This window comes from Chlamydotis macqueenii, chromosome 1 (genome assembly GCF_036417535.1).
Source record: "Chlamydotis macqueenii isolate bChlMac1 chromosome 1, bChlMac1.mat, whole genome shotgun sequence".
Lineage (NCBI taxonomy): Eukaryota > Metazoa > Chordata > Aves > Otidiformes > Otididae > Chlamydotis > Chlamydotis macqueenii.
In genome coordinates, this window is record NC_141556.1 from 67,094,375 (window position 1) to 67,110,624 (window position 16,250).

General features: G+C 42.8%; 1 protein-coding gene across 1 annotated transcript in view; it reads left to right on the plus strand.

Annotated features, from left to right (window-relative positions):
- The window catches only part of TMTC1 (transmembrane O-mannosyltransferase targeting cadherins 1), a 150,728-nt gene that overhangs the window by 90,898 nt on the left and 43,580 nt on the right, over positions 1–16,250 (plus strand). The window contains exon 10 of the mRNA XM_086755234.1: positions 9,603–9,767. Coding sequence (XP_086611360.1) covers positions 9,603–9,767 — 165 coding nt within the window. The remainder of the gene's footprint in view (positions 1–9,602; positions 9,768–16,250) is intronic.

A 16,250-nucleotide genomic window follows, 5' to 3' on the forward strand; every position in this document is an offset into this window, starting at 1 on the left:
CCTTGTCTGAAAGGAGCCATTTCTGCATCCCCGTCTATTAAAGAGGGATAATGACTCCACTCTGCATTTTGGAAGGGGGCAGAGAGAGTTCTCATTAATTAATGAGAATTAACTGCTTATAGAAAGGCTAAATGCTGCAATGCTGCAAGCATCTATCTCTCAGATGCGTATCCAAACCTAATCTCCTAGCCTTTGAAGACTTGCCCACTCCTATTAAACACTTCAAGGAGAAATCAAAGCAGCCCTCCTCTCTTAATGCAGGCAAGAAATGCTGAGATGCTGTGCCATATATTTTAGCAAAAGGCAGCAAAGACGTAGGAATAAAAGCTGAAATGATTCTGCAAAGCTGAAAAAGATTAGCTCATGGCGCGTTTGGTCTAGACTGCAGTCTTGTGTTATTTTAACTAAATTTGAAACATGCTTTTGAGAAACGTTGCATTTTGGCCATCTACAATTGATTCAGGAAAAAGCTGAATTTGTGTGGTGTATGAGCATTAATGGCTATATTGGAAAGATTTTTGGTTTCATTGTGATATATTAGGTTAAAGGAAAACCTTCAAATGCATTTATTCTGCTCTTGAAAATAATGCAGGTATGTAAGAATAGTGCTTTTAAAAAACAGTAATAAGTTAATGTCATCTTGTGGAAAGAATCTATTTGGTCACATTGATTAAAAGAGGAATTCTTATTTATAAGGGAATATGGTGCCCTCAAGAAGATGCTTTGTGAATTTTCATAGAAGATAGTTTATTACATGAAGTTTTTGGAGACTTGCGATGGAATTGAATGGGAAATTATGCCCTTACTATAGAATTCCAGAAGTTATTACAGTATTTTAATTAAAACTGTAGCATACAGACGCTTCTCCAGTAAAGTATATAAGATTTAGGGAAATTTCTGTTGAATCCCCATAGAGTTATATTGGATTTTTCATTTATAAAATGTTTTCTTTCCATAATGCATATAGTAATCAAAAGCCTGAAAAGTTTCTGCATTACCTGTAAATATTTCAGATAGGAATCTGTTGGAAGTGAAATCTTGGACTCAACTCTCTAGTGAAGTGAATTTGTTTATCACATGACTTATTGGAAAGAAAGGAAGGGAAATGTGTCCAAATGTTAAATACCCACTCAAAGGTTAGCGAAATCATTCATTTCTAGTCTATATTTTCTCTCTAATAAGGAAAGTAAGAGTTCCTGCATTTTCTCTAATTACATCATATTCTGACTAGAGGACCACATTGCTAGGGGAGGTAAATCACTTTGATGACTTAGCCGATCATGTCTAAATGTCTTTAATATAGGCCTGCATAGCTTTTAATTTAGAGCCAAGAACAAAGCCTAGCACTAACTCATAAGGTACCTTTCCAAAGTAGATACATTCTGTCAGTGTTTTGGTTCTCTGTGTCTTTGTGTTATGACTTGCAGACCTTATTCCAGGAAAGTGTCTCTTAAATCTGGTGAAAATTTGACATTTTATTCAGCAGACTCTGTAGTAAGTTAAGTACGCTGCCAGTTACTTGGTTGTCACACTGATATTTCTGAGCTGTAAGAGTTGGTTTTTTTTCCAATGGGATGTATTTTGTATGGTAAATATTACACCTTGATAGTGGTACTGAAGTCTTTTAAAACCTCTAGTAACCAAGAAAAAAAAATATATTAATTTCGTGTCATCATTACTGTGAGACAAGCGATTTAAACAATGGTTTTCCCCTTGTCCCCACAGCTCAATACCAGCAAAGAAGCAGGGATTCATAGTGAATGCTGCTGTCTGTCCACGTGACAGAGATGCATCCCACATCCTCCTTACCTTTGGACATTTAGTCTAAAGACATGACTCTTCCTACAGGTTTTTCCCTTATAGTTCTGACTGGTTGAGGAAGTTTTGATACAAGATTTTCCCATGGAAAATACGACATTTTAGTTAACTCAAAACTTTTTTCCAAGGTGTGCTGACTACAGTGAAATTTTAGATATAAAGGATGGAAAAAAGACATCTCCAACCCAAGATGGAGTTTGTGGTCGAAAAGACATGGACAACAGAAATGGACAGTTGGGTAGATGTGGCCCAGAATTGCGTCGTTGGCAGACACGCTTATCTAAGAGTTGGGAAGTCATGGTCTGTCGTTTTTTCACGTTTTTTCACACGCCGGTGTTTTTTCAGGATCATTAGCGCTGGATCTACACAATGCTGGATCAGTTGATGGTGGCAGTTTGATCCAAACCTGATCCATGCCCATGCTTGCACTTCTGTCAAATTAGCTAGCCGATAACTCACTGAATTTAGGCTAGCCTTGTACCAGCTGCGAGAGAAAAATCTTCATCCAGTAGTAAGCTTGGCAGCACGAAGTTACCTTCTCAAAATTTCTGGACTCTGGACCAGCATAGCATGGTTATTCCAGATCTGCACTTGGGCTTTGATGGCTGGGAGAATTTGGGGGACTGCAAACTCAGAGCCCCACACGTGCACTCGCTTACTGCACCCCCAGCTCTCAGCCTGACCTGGCACAGCAGTTTGAATCTGGGTGATCCAGGTCACAGTGCGTGCCTTAACTTCTGAGTTTTGGACTTTTCTGGGTGACTTAGGTGCATCTTAGCACACACATACAAATACACTGTTTTTCCAGATGAAAACATTTTTTTAGAAGTCCAGATTTTATCCTAGCTTAAAATAGCCCCAGCCTTGGAAAACTTGACATTATTCATAAAACAGCATCTTTCCTACCCTGCCAGCACTGCTTGTCACTGGAGCTCTGTGCCTGATAATGCTTTTTGGGGCAGAAAGAGCCACCCTGGCCATGCTTGTTTTTGCCAGTGCTCCCTTCTGCCCCTGACTGCTGCGTAGTGAGGCAGGAGCAGCCCACATAGTGTGCCAGGGACGCTTTTTGCAGTCTCCCCATTAGAGAAGCGTGAGCCGAGGCGATGAGTTTAATAGGGATGAGCTGCCTTTTTCCCCTGCAGCTACAGCCCTGCCTGCAAGCTGCATTTCAGCTGACTTTGGCTCTTCCTCTCAGTGCGTTTCCTCAGCTCAGGCTTCAGAGCTGGAGCGGCCTGGACCGGGAACATGAAGAGCGTGTCGTGCCAGGTAACATGTGTTGGACTGGGGCTAGGAAGCTTGTGGGGAGCTTTAAAACAGAGAGAATCAAATATTTGTGTTCAGCGTTTGGACCTGGCAGCAGACACTGTCTTTCTGAAGGCTGCTCTCCCCGCTTTCTGAAGGGCAGCAGCAGTGGCAGAGTATGCCCTTAATTTAAGTCATGCACGCAAGGGTTAAATTTGCTTCAGAGCAGCTTAGAAGTGAGGGTTAGTTTTTATGGAGGGAAAGGGAATCATCTTAAATAAGTGCTGGAAATCAAGAAGGAGGTTTGCAGCCCAGAAAGAGCCTCTGGGGTGAAATGTCAAAGCCAAGAGCATTTTCTGGTCTCCGTATAGTTTGGAGATAATTCCTTTTGTTGCATTGGCAGCCCCTGAACAGGGCAGTATTTCTTCCGTACTTTGGCAGGCTGCTTGTAGGCAGTTCCTTTATTAACTGATACATATGTATGTATGCATCTGGTTTCTTATCTATCTGAGCTCTGAAATCTGGAGTAAGTGCTTTGATGAAATCAGTGAATTTACTCCGAGTTAACATGCATGTAGTTGAGATTAAATCAGTTTTTTAAAAAAACCCAACTACTTCGTAAGATTTGACATCGCCAAAATAACCATTAAGAAGTGTGAAGGAGGCATCTTTTCCGTGTAGTTCCTCCTCTCCTTTTTAACTCTGGAGTTTACAGCCCTACCTGGGTGAGTTAGAAAGGCTGGTGCTGCAGCACTGGCATCTGGGCTGTTCCCTCTTGCGCAGTACCTCCAAACTGCAGCGCTCAGCCTGCTCTGCCCATGCAGAGTCACAACTTAGAAAATACAGTAAGATGCGTGGCTAGAACAGGCCTCAGTTTTCAGGAGCTTTCGGCAGCAGTAGGTCTCCCAGCAGTTTCTGGAGGAGGTAAGATGGTTTCTGATGCAAGCAGATTGCTGCAGCAGAATGTCCAGATAATCTTGGGCTGTGGCACTAACCACACATGTCTTTGATTAGATGCCATAGCCAAGAACCAAGTGTAGTGAAGCTGTTCCTGACTTTAACTAAAAAATGAGAAACCTGATCCTTAGAGGGAGAGAGAAGCTGTGTCTAAGCATCATCAGTAATAACCTCTCCTTGGGAAAGGAGCAATAATGGCCAAAGAAAAGATTGAATTTGTGATCTAATTACCCAAGATGTTTGCAAATATTAAGTATCTGCTGTTTTTGTCTCTTATTTTAATTGGGCAATACACGTGGCACACCATGGGAAACAGGGTCTGTGTGCTACCTCATTCCCATCTGCTTGTGCCTCCTTTCACTTCAGTTCCTTGCAGGTGGAACAATATTAACAAACTGTGGAAATTATAGATGAAAATCTGTCACTGCACAGCTCCCTGCGTGCGATCTGGCAGAAACGCATGGCAATGGCACAGAGAGTTTACCTGCTGGGTGCAGCCCTGCCCTTGCTGCAATTCAGGATGTGGGTAAGGTACCACTTTAGTACTGCAGGAGTCTGAAACATGAGGAATTGTGAAGCCATTGGCCTGTTGATCCGTTTGGGGAGCACACCTGCAGCATCATTGAATTTCTGAAGCCACAGGTTCTCCCATAATAATTGTGCTCATTGTGAGCCCACGGAAAAACTATAACCATTTTAACCCATTGGGCTGTTCCTCAGGTTCTGCTTTGCATCTGACTTCAGGAACCAAGCTAGCATGGACTTTTCATAGTGGGGAACAGTTGCTATAGCAGGCTGTTGCTTATCCTACAGAAGGAAAAAAAAAAGCTTAGCAGTTTTGTAGTAATCTAGTGGAAAACAGACTTAAAAAAATAATAGTGGCTTGGGGAATTTGCTTGTTTCCCATTGTTTGTAGCAAAAAAAAACCCCAAAGTATTACAGAAAAGTGCTTGCATGACGGGATGATAATGCTAAGAGAAAAGGCCTTCAGGAGAAATGGTCCTTTCCCTAGGAAATGCTAGGGTTAACAAAAAAACCAAAACCCAAACCCACAAACATACAGCTGACGTGCGGAAAGCAGACTCCACAATCTGTAAGACTGTAAAGTAGATATGTTTATTCGGTGCAATTCACTTTGAATTTTATACAAGCAAGTGTTACATATGCATGAAGTTAAAAAAACACGCCTATACATATGCATGAGCTATCCCCGCTCCGTATTAAAATTAGTTCCAAGAGGTCATTTAGGTATTACAATTAGTTCCAAGAGGTCATCTGGCCAGTTTTAGTTGGCTCCTGAAGGAGGCCCTTTGGTTCTTATCAGGACTGTCCTTGTGTGGGAGGTGCAGGACTTCTCACTTCAGATAAAGAGTTCAAAGCACAAAGCAAGGCCCCTCGGTTGGGGAATGCAAGACTTCCCCCCCCTCGGGTAGTTTTTACGATAGCTAGTTAGCAAAGCATAAAGCGCCATTTATATTAGCATGCACAGCAATAATGAATAAATGCCATATCTACTAAAGTTTCCTTAGCCCCTCTTCTCACAGCCTCTATACATATGCAGATAGACAGGGAGATGACTGGTATGTAGTACTTAAGGGTAAGTTTTTCAAGTGGCAAATAGGTCTTTGATCAAAGGTCCTTTTGAGACATTTTCTTTTTTTTTTTTTTTTTTATAAGTGTATGTGAGTAAAATTTGATTTCCTGGCAAGCCAGTGCTAATGTTTGATATTGAGTCAAGTCCCTTGTCACTCTGAGAAGAAAATCTAATGTATTTGAAATGTTCTCTGTGTTTGTAGGTGATAGCAGGGTCATGACAGAGTTAACCACAAAGGAAGTGTCTTAGATTCACCAAGCAAGTTACTTTAATTAGATAAGTGCAATCTCACCTGTATGGGCTGTATGTAATACCTCTGTTACCTGTGTGGTAATATAATTACGACTTTTTGAGAGATGCTAAATACATTGGTGTGGATGCTTTTTTGGTTTAGAGCAGACCATGGGATGTGGAGGAGGGGTCTGGATTTGCCCTTGTTTCACCATAACTGTTTGACCTTAAGGTAGAAATGTTAAGAGAGATGCAATAATTACTGAGGATCACAGCTTTGGGGATGTTGCAGGGAGTTGTTGTTTTTGCAAACAATTATGGCATGAAATTAAAAACACGCGTACTTTCCTGGCAGCAAAGGACACGTAAGCACCTTCTGTGCTTTGAGAGTCCTCGGCCTGCAAAAGACCAACAGCCAGGAATGTAACGTCTGCCCTCAGCCAGGGGGTGGGCTTGAAATGAGCATGTTATAAAAAAAGCCATGCAAAAAGATGTGGCTCCGCCTGATATCTGCACTGAAAGGTCCCTGACAACATGATGTGGGTGTGTCCTCCACACCCTTTCCTTGATGATCTCTGGCAGGAAATCATCTGAAGTTTTAAGGCGAACTTACCAGGTTCTGAAAATAAAAGTATTCACCTACTTCATGCTTTCTGATCCTTTTCTTTCTTTCCTTTCTTTTGGGTTCCCATGCACTCTATAGTGCAGGCGCATTGACTGTAGGCTAGTTAGGCTGTAATTGTGGCACAAGTACAACTCTGCCCTAATGTTGTCAAAAGTATCTCTGTCTCATTAGAGTGTAAATCATGCTTCATCCCTGCCCTCTTTAGCATCACTCCTTTAACCTTAGCCTTAGCAGCTTTGCGGTTTGGGATTCTGGTATGTTAGCAATGCGATCCCCTTCCAGCAGCCATTTGGGAACCCATTCCCCTCTGTATTCATCGTTGTGCTGCCTTGCTGAGTGTGGATGTAGAGCTTGTCTTTGGGTTACTTACCTGCTTATCTCTCAGGGAGTCCTGTGGGCTTTTCAGCAAGATACCTTGGTTTCTGTTGTGTACTCCCCTGTGTTGTGGGTAGAACCCTGGACTGCAGCTTCAGTGCCTTGTTTGCTAGTCCCCTGTCAGCAGAGGAAATCACTTTATTGCCATGTTTGAGATTCTTGCTCTGCAAAATGAGGAAGATTGTGGCGGACCTCCCTAACAAAGTGTTTTGGGAGCCCTTGATGAAAAGTACCATGCGGAGCTGGGAGCTGCTACGTACCTGCATTGCCAGGGCCGCCAGGATGGGAGCTGCAGTCTGAGATGAACCCTTACTCCTCTGTAGCACCCGGCATCTCTCTGTAACTATTGTGGCAATGCACTGCAGATGTTTGAGAATAACCCCTGGAAGAAGCACCCTTCCAGTGGCTATGTGAGCTGTAATACGGTGCTGGCTGTGCCCTGGCCAAGCAGACTGAGTGCTGCTGCTAAGGCAGAATTCCCAACAGCTGGGGCAGGGTTTGGCATGAATACCAAGACATTGATGTTTGCATTTTTTGTTTTCTGGACACATTCACGATTCTGTTAGAAAAGGCATGTTCTTGAAAATGTGAAGGTGTAGGGAAATTCCTTTGAAAATGGCCTTGTGCTAAAGCAATTAAATAATGTTTATGTCAGATAATTAATTCCAAGGGAAGGATGAAATTGCTGAAAGGCAAAATAACGGACTGAAAACAGTCTGCAGGTTTTTGAGGCATTTCTTATTGGAAAGGGAGGGCTTATTACCGAGATTAGCTTTTCAGAGGTTTTAAAGTAGAGTTCAATAGCTATAAAGGCTGGATTGTTTGGCACCGGCATCTCGTTTTGTAGCTCTAAATGTCTGCTTGCAGTTAATGTAGGTGCAATAAATGTATGTGTGCAAAAGAATTCATGGAAAATAACAGTGCGAGTGCCATCAGAAATGTGTTGCAGCAAAATGCAAGCATAGTTAAGTGAAAAAAAATATTGATACCCGCTTCTGAAAAACAGGAGAACTCTAAAACAACAATGAAGAAGTTTTGAGTGATCGCCAGATCTGATGTTGTCTCTGGATTTGCCCCCTATGTCTGTACCTCTCTGTGTCCTACATGGCACCAGTAGTGTGCCAGAGACAGCACCACTGCCTGGTGCTGATCAGTCTGTACAACAGAGGCACTTTTTCACTCAGTAAAACCAAGAATCATTGTCTCTCTCCGTCCTTACAAAGCCAAGGCAACAGCAATGTGCCCAGCCCTCCAAGAGGGCAGACAAACTGCCAAGAAGCACGCTTACCGCTCCTCGAAGATGGGACATTTTTCTTTTTCTGATTTCCAGATTGACTTTTGCCATATTGCTTGCTTGCTTGCAAGGTCGCCTCTGACAGGAATTGTGTTCTTAGATTTTCTTACCTCGTAGGAGTCTTACTGGGAGATTGCTCGGATGTCTCAGGACAGACCAGGAGAGCCTGTAGATCTCCTGCTGGAGCACGGGCAGGTGTGATGAGCTGTCTGCCTGCAGCCTGCCTGCGTTCAAGCGTGGGATTCAGCTGAGGTTCAAGGTGTGCCTGTGTCTGGGGAGGGCTACTCTTTTGTCCCCATGTATTGGTGGTCCCCACGTGTTATTCCAGATACTTCTGTTCCTTTTTTTTTTCTACAGAGGGAGCTGCCTGGACTAAAATAGCTTTTAAGTTTAAAACTAAATCAGGTGCTGAGTAACTGCATTGAAGAGTTATCTACAGGCTAATGAAATTCCTTGAGCAATAGGGATTGAAATTCCTTTTTAAAAATGCCAAGTAGAATTAGCAGCGTACTAAGTACAGCAACTGAAAGCACTCAATTTCCAACTCAGAGGGGCATCACTGGAAGAATTAACATAACACTTGAATTAAGGTGCATAATTACTGAGTTGATTTAAAGTTATACAGGAATAAGACTTCGATTCAAAATGTGGTTAGCTTCACAGAAAACACCTCAGTAGTTAGGTGCGGAGAGCCGTGAAAGCGCCAGGAGGCTGGACGCCGGGGAAGACTACATGGTTTCATGGAAGGGCAGCGAGGAAGCTCTGCTAGTGCATCTCAGCTGTTCTGAACCAGGCACTAGAAGAGACGAGCTGGCCGGAATGGAGATGTGCAAGACCTGGGCAGGGACTCTTGCTTTTTCACACAGCCTCTGCCACCCACTCCCGCTGTGGTGTTGGCTACAACACTCACTTTCCCACCTCAGCTTTGCAATTAGAATAGAATAGAATGGAATGGAATAGAATAGAATAGAATCATTAAGGTTGGAAAAGACCTCTAAGGTCATGAAGTTCAACCATCAACCCCACACCACCATGCCTACTAAACCACATCCCGAATAGCGACCGCCACTGGCGTTGTTTAGAGACTTCCCTGTGTTAAAATGTTTTTCAATTCCATGCTGCTCCAGTAATGCTCAGTATTACTGTTATTATTTGGTGCTTTCTTAGCTTGCTGTTCAGAAAAGCAGTTGCCTTTCGCGAGCTGGTGTAAGCTACCATTATGCTGGGTCGTATTATGTATGCTACTGTACTTCTGGCATCTGGGTCTGTCATTTAGAGTAATTTGGAAATTGTGTAGTGACTTGAGGAAAACTGCTGTTGAATTGGAGTTTGTTAACCTGGAAAATATGATTAGTCAAAAAACCCTTGTAATTGTGTAATAAATGCAATACTGAGTGGTCTTGCATATAAGCCAGAGTACTGGAAGATAACTTTTGGTACCTTTTCCTTTTCTTTTTTTCCTCCAGTATGGGATACTGCATCCTTTTTGTCCACGGTCTAAAAAAGCTGACTACATGGTTAAATAAGTGGAGAATTACTGTCCTGACCCTTTTTGCTTTACTGCTGCTGCTCTTCTCTTGGAAGACCGTGAAACAGAACGAAATCTGGCTGTCACGAGAATCCCTTTTCAGGTATGAGTGACTGTGAGAGAACACTTGCATTTTTGTATTGTTTAAAATAAGTTTGTTATGTGGAATAGTTTTCTTTAGCATGAGTCCTGCTATTGATGTCTTGCTGTGTTTAACATTTTGGTTATTATAAAATAACACCTACTTTCTTTTATCTGGCAATTGTGTAAAAACCGGTGTCAGCATTTTATATGCTTATGCACAAACGTTTATTCTGGAAATCACATTTTTAAGACACACTGTTTTAAAATAACTTCAGTTCTGTAGATTTACCAATAATGTAATACTTTCCTGTTTAAAGACATAGTAAAAGTTCGTTGCAACCCTCCAGAACACCATACTAACACCACTGAATATACTGAATTTTCTTTAGTGATGTTCTTAACGACAAAAATGAAATACCATGAAGTGCCAAACTTAATGTGCCATATTTCATTTTATTTGATTACTCTTTGCCAAACAGCTCTCTTTATGACCTCATTTATATATTTTTTGCGCTGAAACAGACTGTTTCATTTTGTGTTTTGCTAACAAATGTATTGCATTTGCCTTCAGCAGTTGTCTAATTGTGAAGTAATTGCAGAAATGCAGGTGATCTGCACACAAGTTGCTTAGCTTTATTTTCTAACTTACTGGCCAGAGCAAAGTTTAATTTACTGAAGTAACTGAAGAGTATGAAATTGTTTTTTGTGTGTACCCTTTGGTCTTCAGGAAACACTATTGAAGTGATTGGAGCTCTGCTAGTGAGACTTTTTTTTTTAAAAAAAAATTGGAATAGAGTTTCCTTCGCTCTGACATGATTCATTGCCCATCTCCCTGAAATGCTGTTTGCTATTGAAACAATAGCAGCCATGGTGACCAGTCTGGGCTCGCGCACCGATCCCTACGAAGCGCACCTCCAGTCCAAACCCTTCTGGCTAATGGTGGCCCCTCACAGAAAAGCTGTGCACCTTTCCAAATTGAACGACTCTCTTGTTGGAAGGGGATTGGGAACATGGCAGTTTGATATGCTAAGTTGCAGGTGTCATCTGGTGTCGCGTTGCATACAGTTGTGGTCACGCGTGTTTTAAGAACCATGAAGTCGAACTGGCACAGATGACAGCAGGACATCTCCTCCTACTAAGGAGCACTCTTAGGAGGATATCGGGTGCCAGGGGGTCTGTCGCAGAAGAGAAGGATAAGGTTATGTCTGCTAAATTGGACATAAAAGGACTTCTGTCCATCCTACCTCTGTTCAAAGCAGGGTGGCTGCCTACAAACCAGCTCAAATTCAGAAACCATGCCACTGCTTCAGTGCAGCACTGAGCTGGAGCTAACGCACCTTGCCCCAGGGCAGGGATTTGGTGTTGCCCGGGGTAGTACAACACAGGGCTCGGTGGCTTGGGTTGAGCTGGCTCGCTGTTCAACTCAGGTCTTTTGGGGCCAATTGCAGGAGACACATCTGTCCTGGGCTTTTGAGGAGAAGGGAAGAATGTAGGTGTGCCTTCTGCTGGGTCACCTCAAATTGTGCCTTGCCCCTGAGAGCAATCAGCAGCAGATGCCTAGAAAAACAATATCTGAACAGAGCCAGCAATAGTGATGCTTCTCTCCAGTCCTTTCCCGGCTTGCAGTAATCTGCAGTTTAAAGACTTCCTGAGTCAGGAGTTACTTGGTTTTTTTTTTTTTGGCTTTTAACAGACGCTGATGGACTTTTCTTCCATTAATGTCTCTGACAGCTTTTTCAAATCTATTTATAGTTTTGGCTTCTACAGCATCCTGTGCCTGGGCTCTGTCATTGAATTACCCAGTGTGCACACTAAGATTTCTGTGTGCTGTGAGCTTTCTGCCTGATCATCTGTTTTGGTGTCCCCTAGTTCTGGTGTGCTGAATGAGTAGTGAGGAACCATCAGCTTGTCGCTTGTCCTCTGCCTTCCATGCCTTTACCCCCGTGCACTCACCCATGGCTGTACCTTTTTCATGCTGGAGTCTGCTGGTTTTGAACTCTCCTCATAAGGAAACTATTCTGCATTTCTGATTCTGCTTGTCAGTCTTCACTGGATACTTTCAAACTCTAATCTGGCCTTTTAAGAGGGAGACCAGAATCACCTTTCAAGAGATATGTGCAGCACAGTAATATAGGACTGCTTTCTGTTTTTTCTTCTCTTCTACTAATTGCTGATCTTCCGCTTGCCTTTTGTGACCCCTCCTAAGCACTGGGTGATATTTTCACAGCGCTGTCTGCATGAACTCCAGGATACCTATTGTGAGTGGAAGTGTCTGATTTATAGACATCAATCTGTGTGCAGATTTATGCAGATTTAGAGTGTGTGTACACACTCTCTGATACTTATGTCTCTACCAGAATTGCATTTCATCTGCCATCTTCTTGCTTAGCTGTCAATACTCTGAGATCCTTCTGCAACAACTTGTAGTTAGCTTTAATTCCTGCACTGTGATTCACATTGGTGTCATCAGCAAATGTGTCACCTCCCTGTTGGCTCCCTTTTTAAGGTTTTTTTGTGAACATGTGGAGCAGCTCGGATGCCACTTCATGTCTCTTGGGAACCCTGCTTGCAGTCTTCTCCAGTTGTAAAGACATCCTCTTTGCTTGCTGTCTTTCAAGTAGGTATTGATTCAGGAGAGGACCTTCCCTCTTACTCTATGATGCCTTTAAAAATTGGAAGTCTTTAGTGAGGGATTTTATCAAAAGCGCTTTTGAACATTTAAGTCCACAACATTGATGTATGTGATTCTGGCTGACTGGGCTATATTTAGATTTTCATAAAAGCTTTCTGTAGATTCAGTACCATATGGGGGTTGAATCTATTAAAGAACAACAGATCTGCCCAGCTAACTTCTTTCTGCAAAATACAAGGTTAATTCTTCTCTGTTACATTGTAGCTATCCAGAAGTTTGCTAGAACAAGTCTTTATTACAGTTTTCCACTAATCACGTGGAGTGGAAATCAGACTTGTTCTTTTGCCCCCCAGATCCCTCCCCTGGAGCCAAGTGACATCATGTTCATCACCTCCCATTTCTCTAGGGCCAGTCTCATTTAAATGATAGGCTACATACCCCAGCTAGTAGCAGCTTCACACTTGATTTCCTTTGGATGCATCCTACCAAGCCCAATGCATTTAAAACTGTTCTTGGTGTTGATTTGTTTTAAAGCCTCTTTTACTGCCAGTTCAGTTTGAGGCAGTGCTTTGGACTTGCCCCTGTAAGGAAAGTCTCCCATATGGCAACCTCCTTCAGTTCCTCTGTGGTGAGCACTGGTGCAGATAATACATTTAGCTTTTCTGCCATGGCTTTTTCTTCTTCAAGCACTACTTTTAGACCTTCATCATCTATTTGCCTTAGGGGATCTTTGGCAGGTTTCATATATCTGATGTGTATTCCATTATTAGCTTTGATGGCTTTAGCAAGTTTTTCCTTAAATCTCTTTTGGTCTGCCTAATTATGGTTTATGTTTAACTTGCTGAAGTTTATACTCTTTTCCTTTTTCCTTCTATAGCTGTGACATTCACTTTTTAAAGGGTGTTTTTCATTTCTCATAGCCTTCTTTACTATGCTGTTTAACTGTATTGGCCTTTTTGTTGTCCTTTTAAGGTCTTCTTTGATAGGTGTTATACATCTCTTGTGAGTCTATAATACGGTAAGACTCTTGTTGATGGGAAGGAAATGCAAAGGAAGAATAGCATAGCATAATGTCATCCCAGGAGTGGGAGATCTCCTCTTTGGGGCAGAAGGAGAAGGCTATATACAGGCTGATGAGGAGAGGAGGGAGAAGTGGATGGAGGCATGTGCAACCGCAATAAATTAGAAAGGACAGTGCAGGAGGAGGAGATAAGGAACAGTAAAGAAGTATGAGGGAAAATAATAAGGAAACAGAGCAAATCTGTAGATGTGAGAAAGGAGACATAAATCAACCTGCTTGGTAGTCTCTGTGTGTGTTGAATTTTTTTTTTTAAGAAGTATGTGCTGAGAGAATCCTTACTCCCATTTCTAGTTCTTCATTCTTCTTTCTCCAATTGTTGCTTTAGTTAATTACTGCTTTTTCTCTCCTCTTACTTTTTTTTCCCTTCACCTCTACTTTGCATTCCTGTCTTTGCTTGGATGTGTTTCTTTGGGGTTGATTTGTCTTGATTCCCTTCACTGAGACCTGTTCTCTTATACACACTTTCTGTACGCTAGTCCAGGAGACGTTTGTATACTCAGCATGTTATCAGTTTTGTACTTGTACCCCATTTTGTCCTGTTCTCGTGGCTTACCCTGCTCTGACATTGTGCAGCAGCACCGTTGCCATCTCTGGGCAATCCTAACTCAGTCTCCAGCCCAGGGTCAAGTTTTCTGGATGCAGAAATCCCGTCGAGACCTGGCTGAAAGGAGCAGTGTTGAGGAGGATACTGCTGTCCAAGGAAAGGATGCATCGTCACACAGGTGCACAAGCATATGTGCAAGGATCAAATGAGAAGCAAATGAACCACAGTGTAAGAAGTGGCCAAATATATAGAGATCTAGATATTTGAGGCATGTTATTCCAACAGATCTCTAGAAGCCCCAAGCGGTTTGTCTCACTGTATTGGCAGGTGAGCAGGGAGGGCTTATTTGTTAAATATCTAAGGAATTAGCCTATAGAGCAAATGCACAGGCCAGGCTGTGCCTGGTCAGGCTCCAGCCTCGATCAGTATTAATGTCTGAAGCAAGAGTGAGGGAGGCGAGGGCTGTGGGCTAAACTCTGCATCCATTGTACCGACCTTTTCAAGGTTTCTCAAGCTGCCACATTTCGTGTTGCTCTTGGAAAGCATCTGCAGGCACTGCCCACGTTTGTGACAGTGCCTGGAGATGCAGTTGTAAGCAGCAAAGGAATTGTATAAAAGTGGCACTTTCTTAGTCAGCAGTTCTCCCTCCTGAGCCAGGTCTGCTGATTTCAGTAATTTGCAAACACCAGCCCAGTCCCGAAGGTGGCATTGACTGCTGTCTTATTTCGTTAAGTCTGAAAGCTAGCTCAGCTGAGGAGAGGAGCAAGTCCTATTGCATTTTGTGCATCTTCTAGAGAACAGTTTAATGTGACCCAACATTGATGTCTGTGAAATCAATACAAGGGTAGGAGGCCAAGGAAAGTGGTTGTTTGTGCATCCAGGGAATAACGTGCTGTGGAGAGCCTTTATTGATGATAATGATTCCCAAAGCGGAGGAGACCCCATCGGTCTCCCAGGGCTCCTGCTGAGGCAGGAGTGGCCTTTAAGTTTCCCTTGAAACTGAGCACTTTTCATGTGGAAATCACAGAAAATCAATGAAGCCTCTGCCCTGCACCCAGTCACTTTTCAGAGCAGAACATGAACTTAGGAAAACAACAAGGGATCGCAGGAGGCTTTTCCCAACTGAAGTGGGATTTGGGTAATGCTGGTATTTGAGGTTGGAAAATACCAGTGGTATTTTATTTTTCTGATTTACGGCTAATAGGCTTTTGCCTTTCCGTGGAGAGGAAGTATTACGTAAAAGGGTTTGCCTATTGTTTATTTTCCATTTATGTCACTTACTGCTGTCGTAGAAGTCAGAAGGGAAGGAAATCCTCTGGAGAAGTGACATCTGATCTCAGTGGGCTTGTTTCTGCCTGGAACCAGATCGGTGCCGTAGGTTTTCAGAAGGGCACGTGTGTGCTGGACTAGGGAAGAAGGATATAGGAGAGTTTGGAAAAGCATATTGGAAAATTAGATTGAAATTGTGAGAGACTAAGGCCTTGCGGGAAGCAGAAATGGAAAAACATTGTGTTCTGCTTTGTTATTTATACTCCACCCTTTCCTACTTGGCTTTCGTTATGGACATTATTGTTTCCTCTCTCGATGAGCAAACAGTGTTCTCGGCTGGTCAAGAATCAATTAGCAGGAGTGTTTGCCTGAACTCTCCTGAAAAATCCCCCCCGTGTCCAGCGCTGTGTTTGCTACTCCTTCCCACAGCACAGAGACGCCAAGCAGCCTCAGTCATTGCTGTGTGTGTTTGCAGGATGAAACACCCCGCTCCCCGCTGGTGCAAGGAGAATAAATAGGTCAGAGAATGTGAGAAGTGCGATGCAGAACAGAGCATCATAAGGACCCAAACCGATTTCTGCCTTTCCTGTGTCACTCCCACCTCCAGCAGAAGCACGCAGATGCAAGAAGCTTTATTAGTGCCGTTTTAATAAATGGGACCAGCAGGATTAATAATAAATTCTATTTAAAGGGAAGTAGTCCAGAATTAAAATATTTAAACGTATGCATCTTACCGTTAAAACCGTATCTCATTAAAACTGAAGTACTTGTGCATATGTAATGTACTCCTCAGCGTTCACTCAGTTCGCTCTGTTTCAGCAGGGGCTGTAGCAGAGCCAGCAACTCATTGCACGTAGCTCTGAGAGAGCAGTTGTGAGTGCCTGTCCCTGTCTCTGCCTGTTATGCTGGCGATGTAATGAAACCCTCTCTGTATAAGAATTAATATTCCAGCAATGCCCAGAGGTTGTAAGTGTGT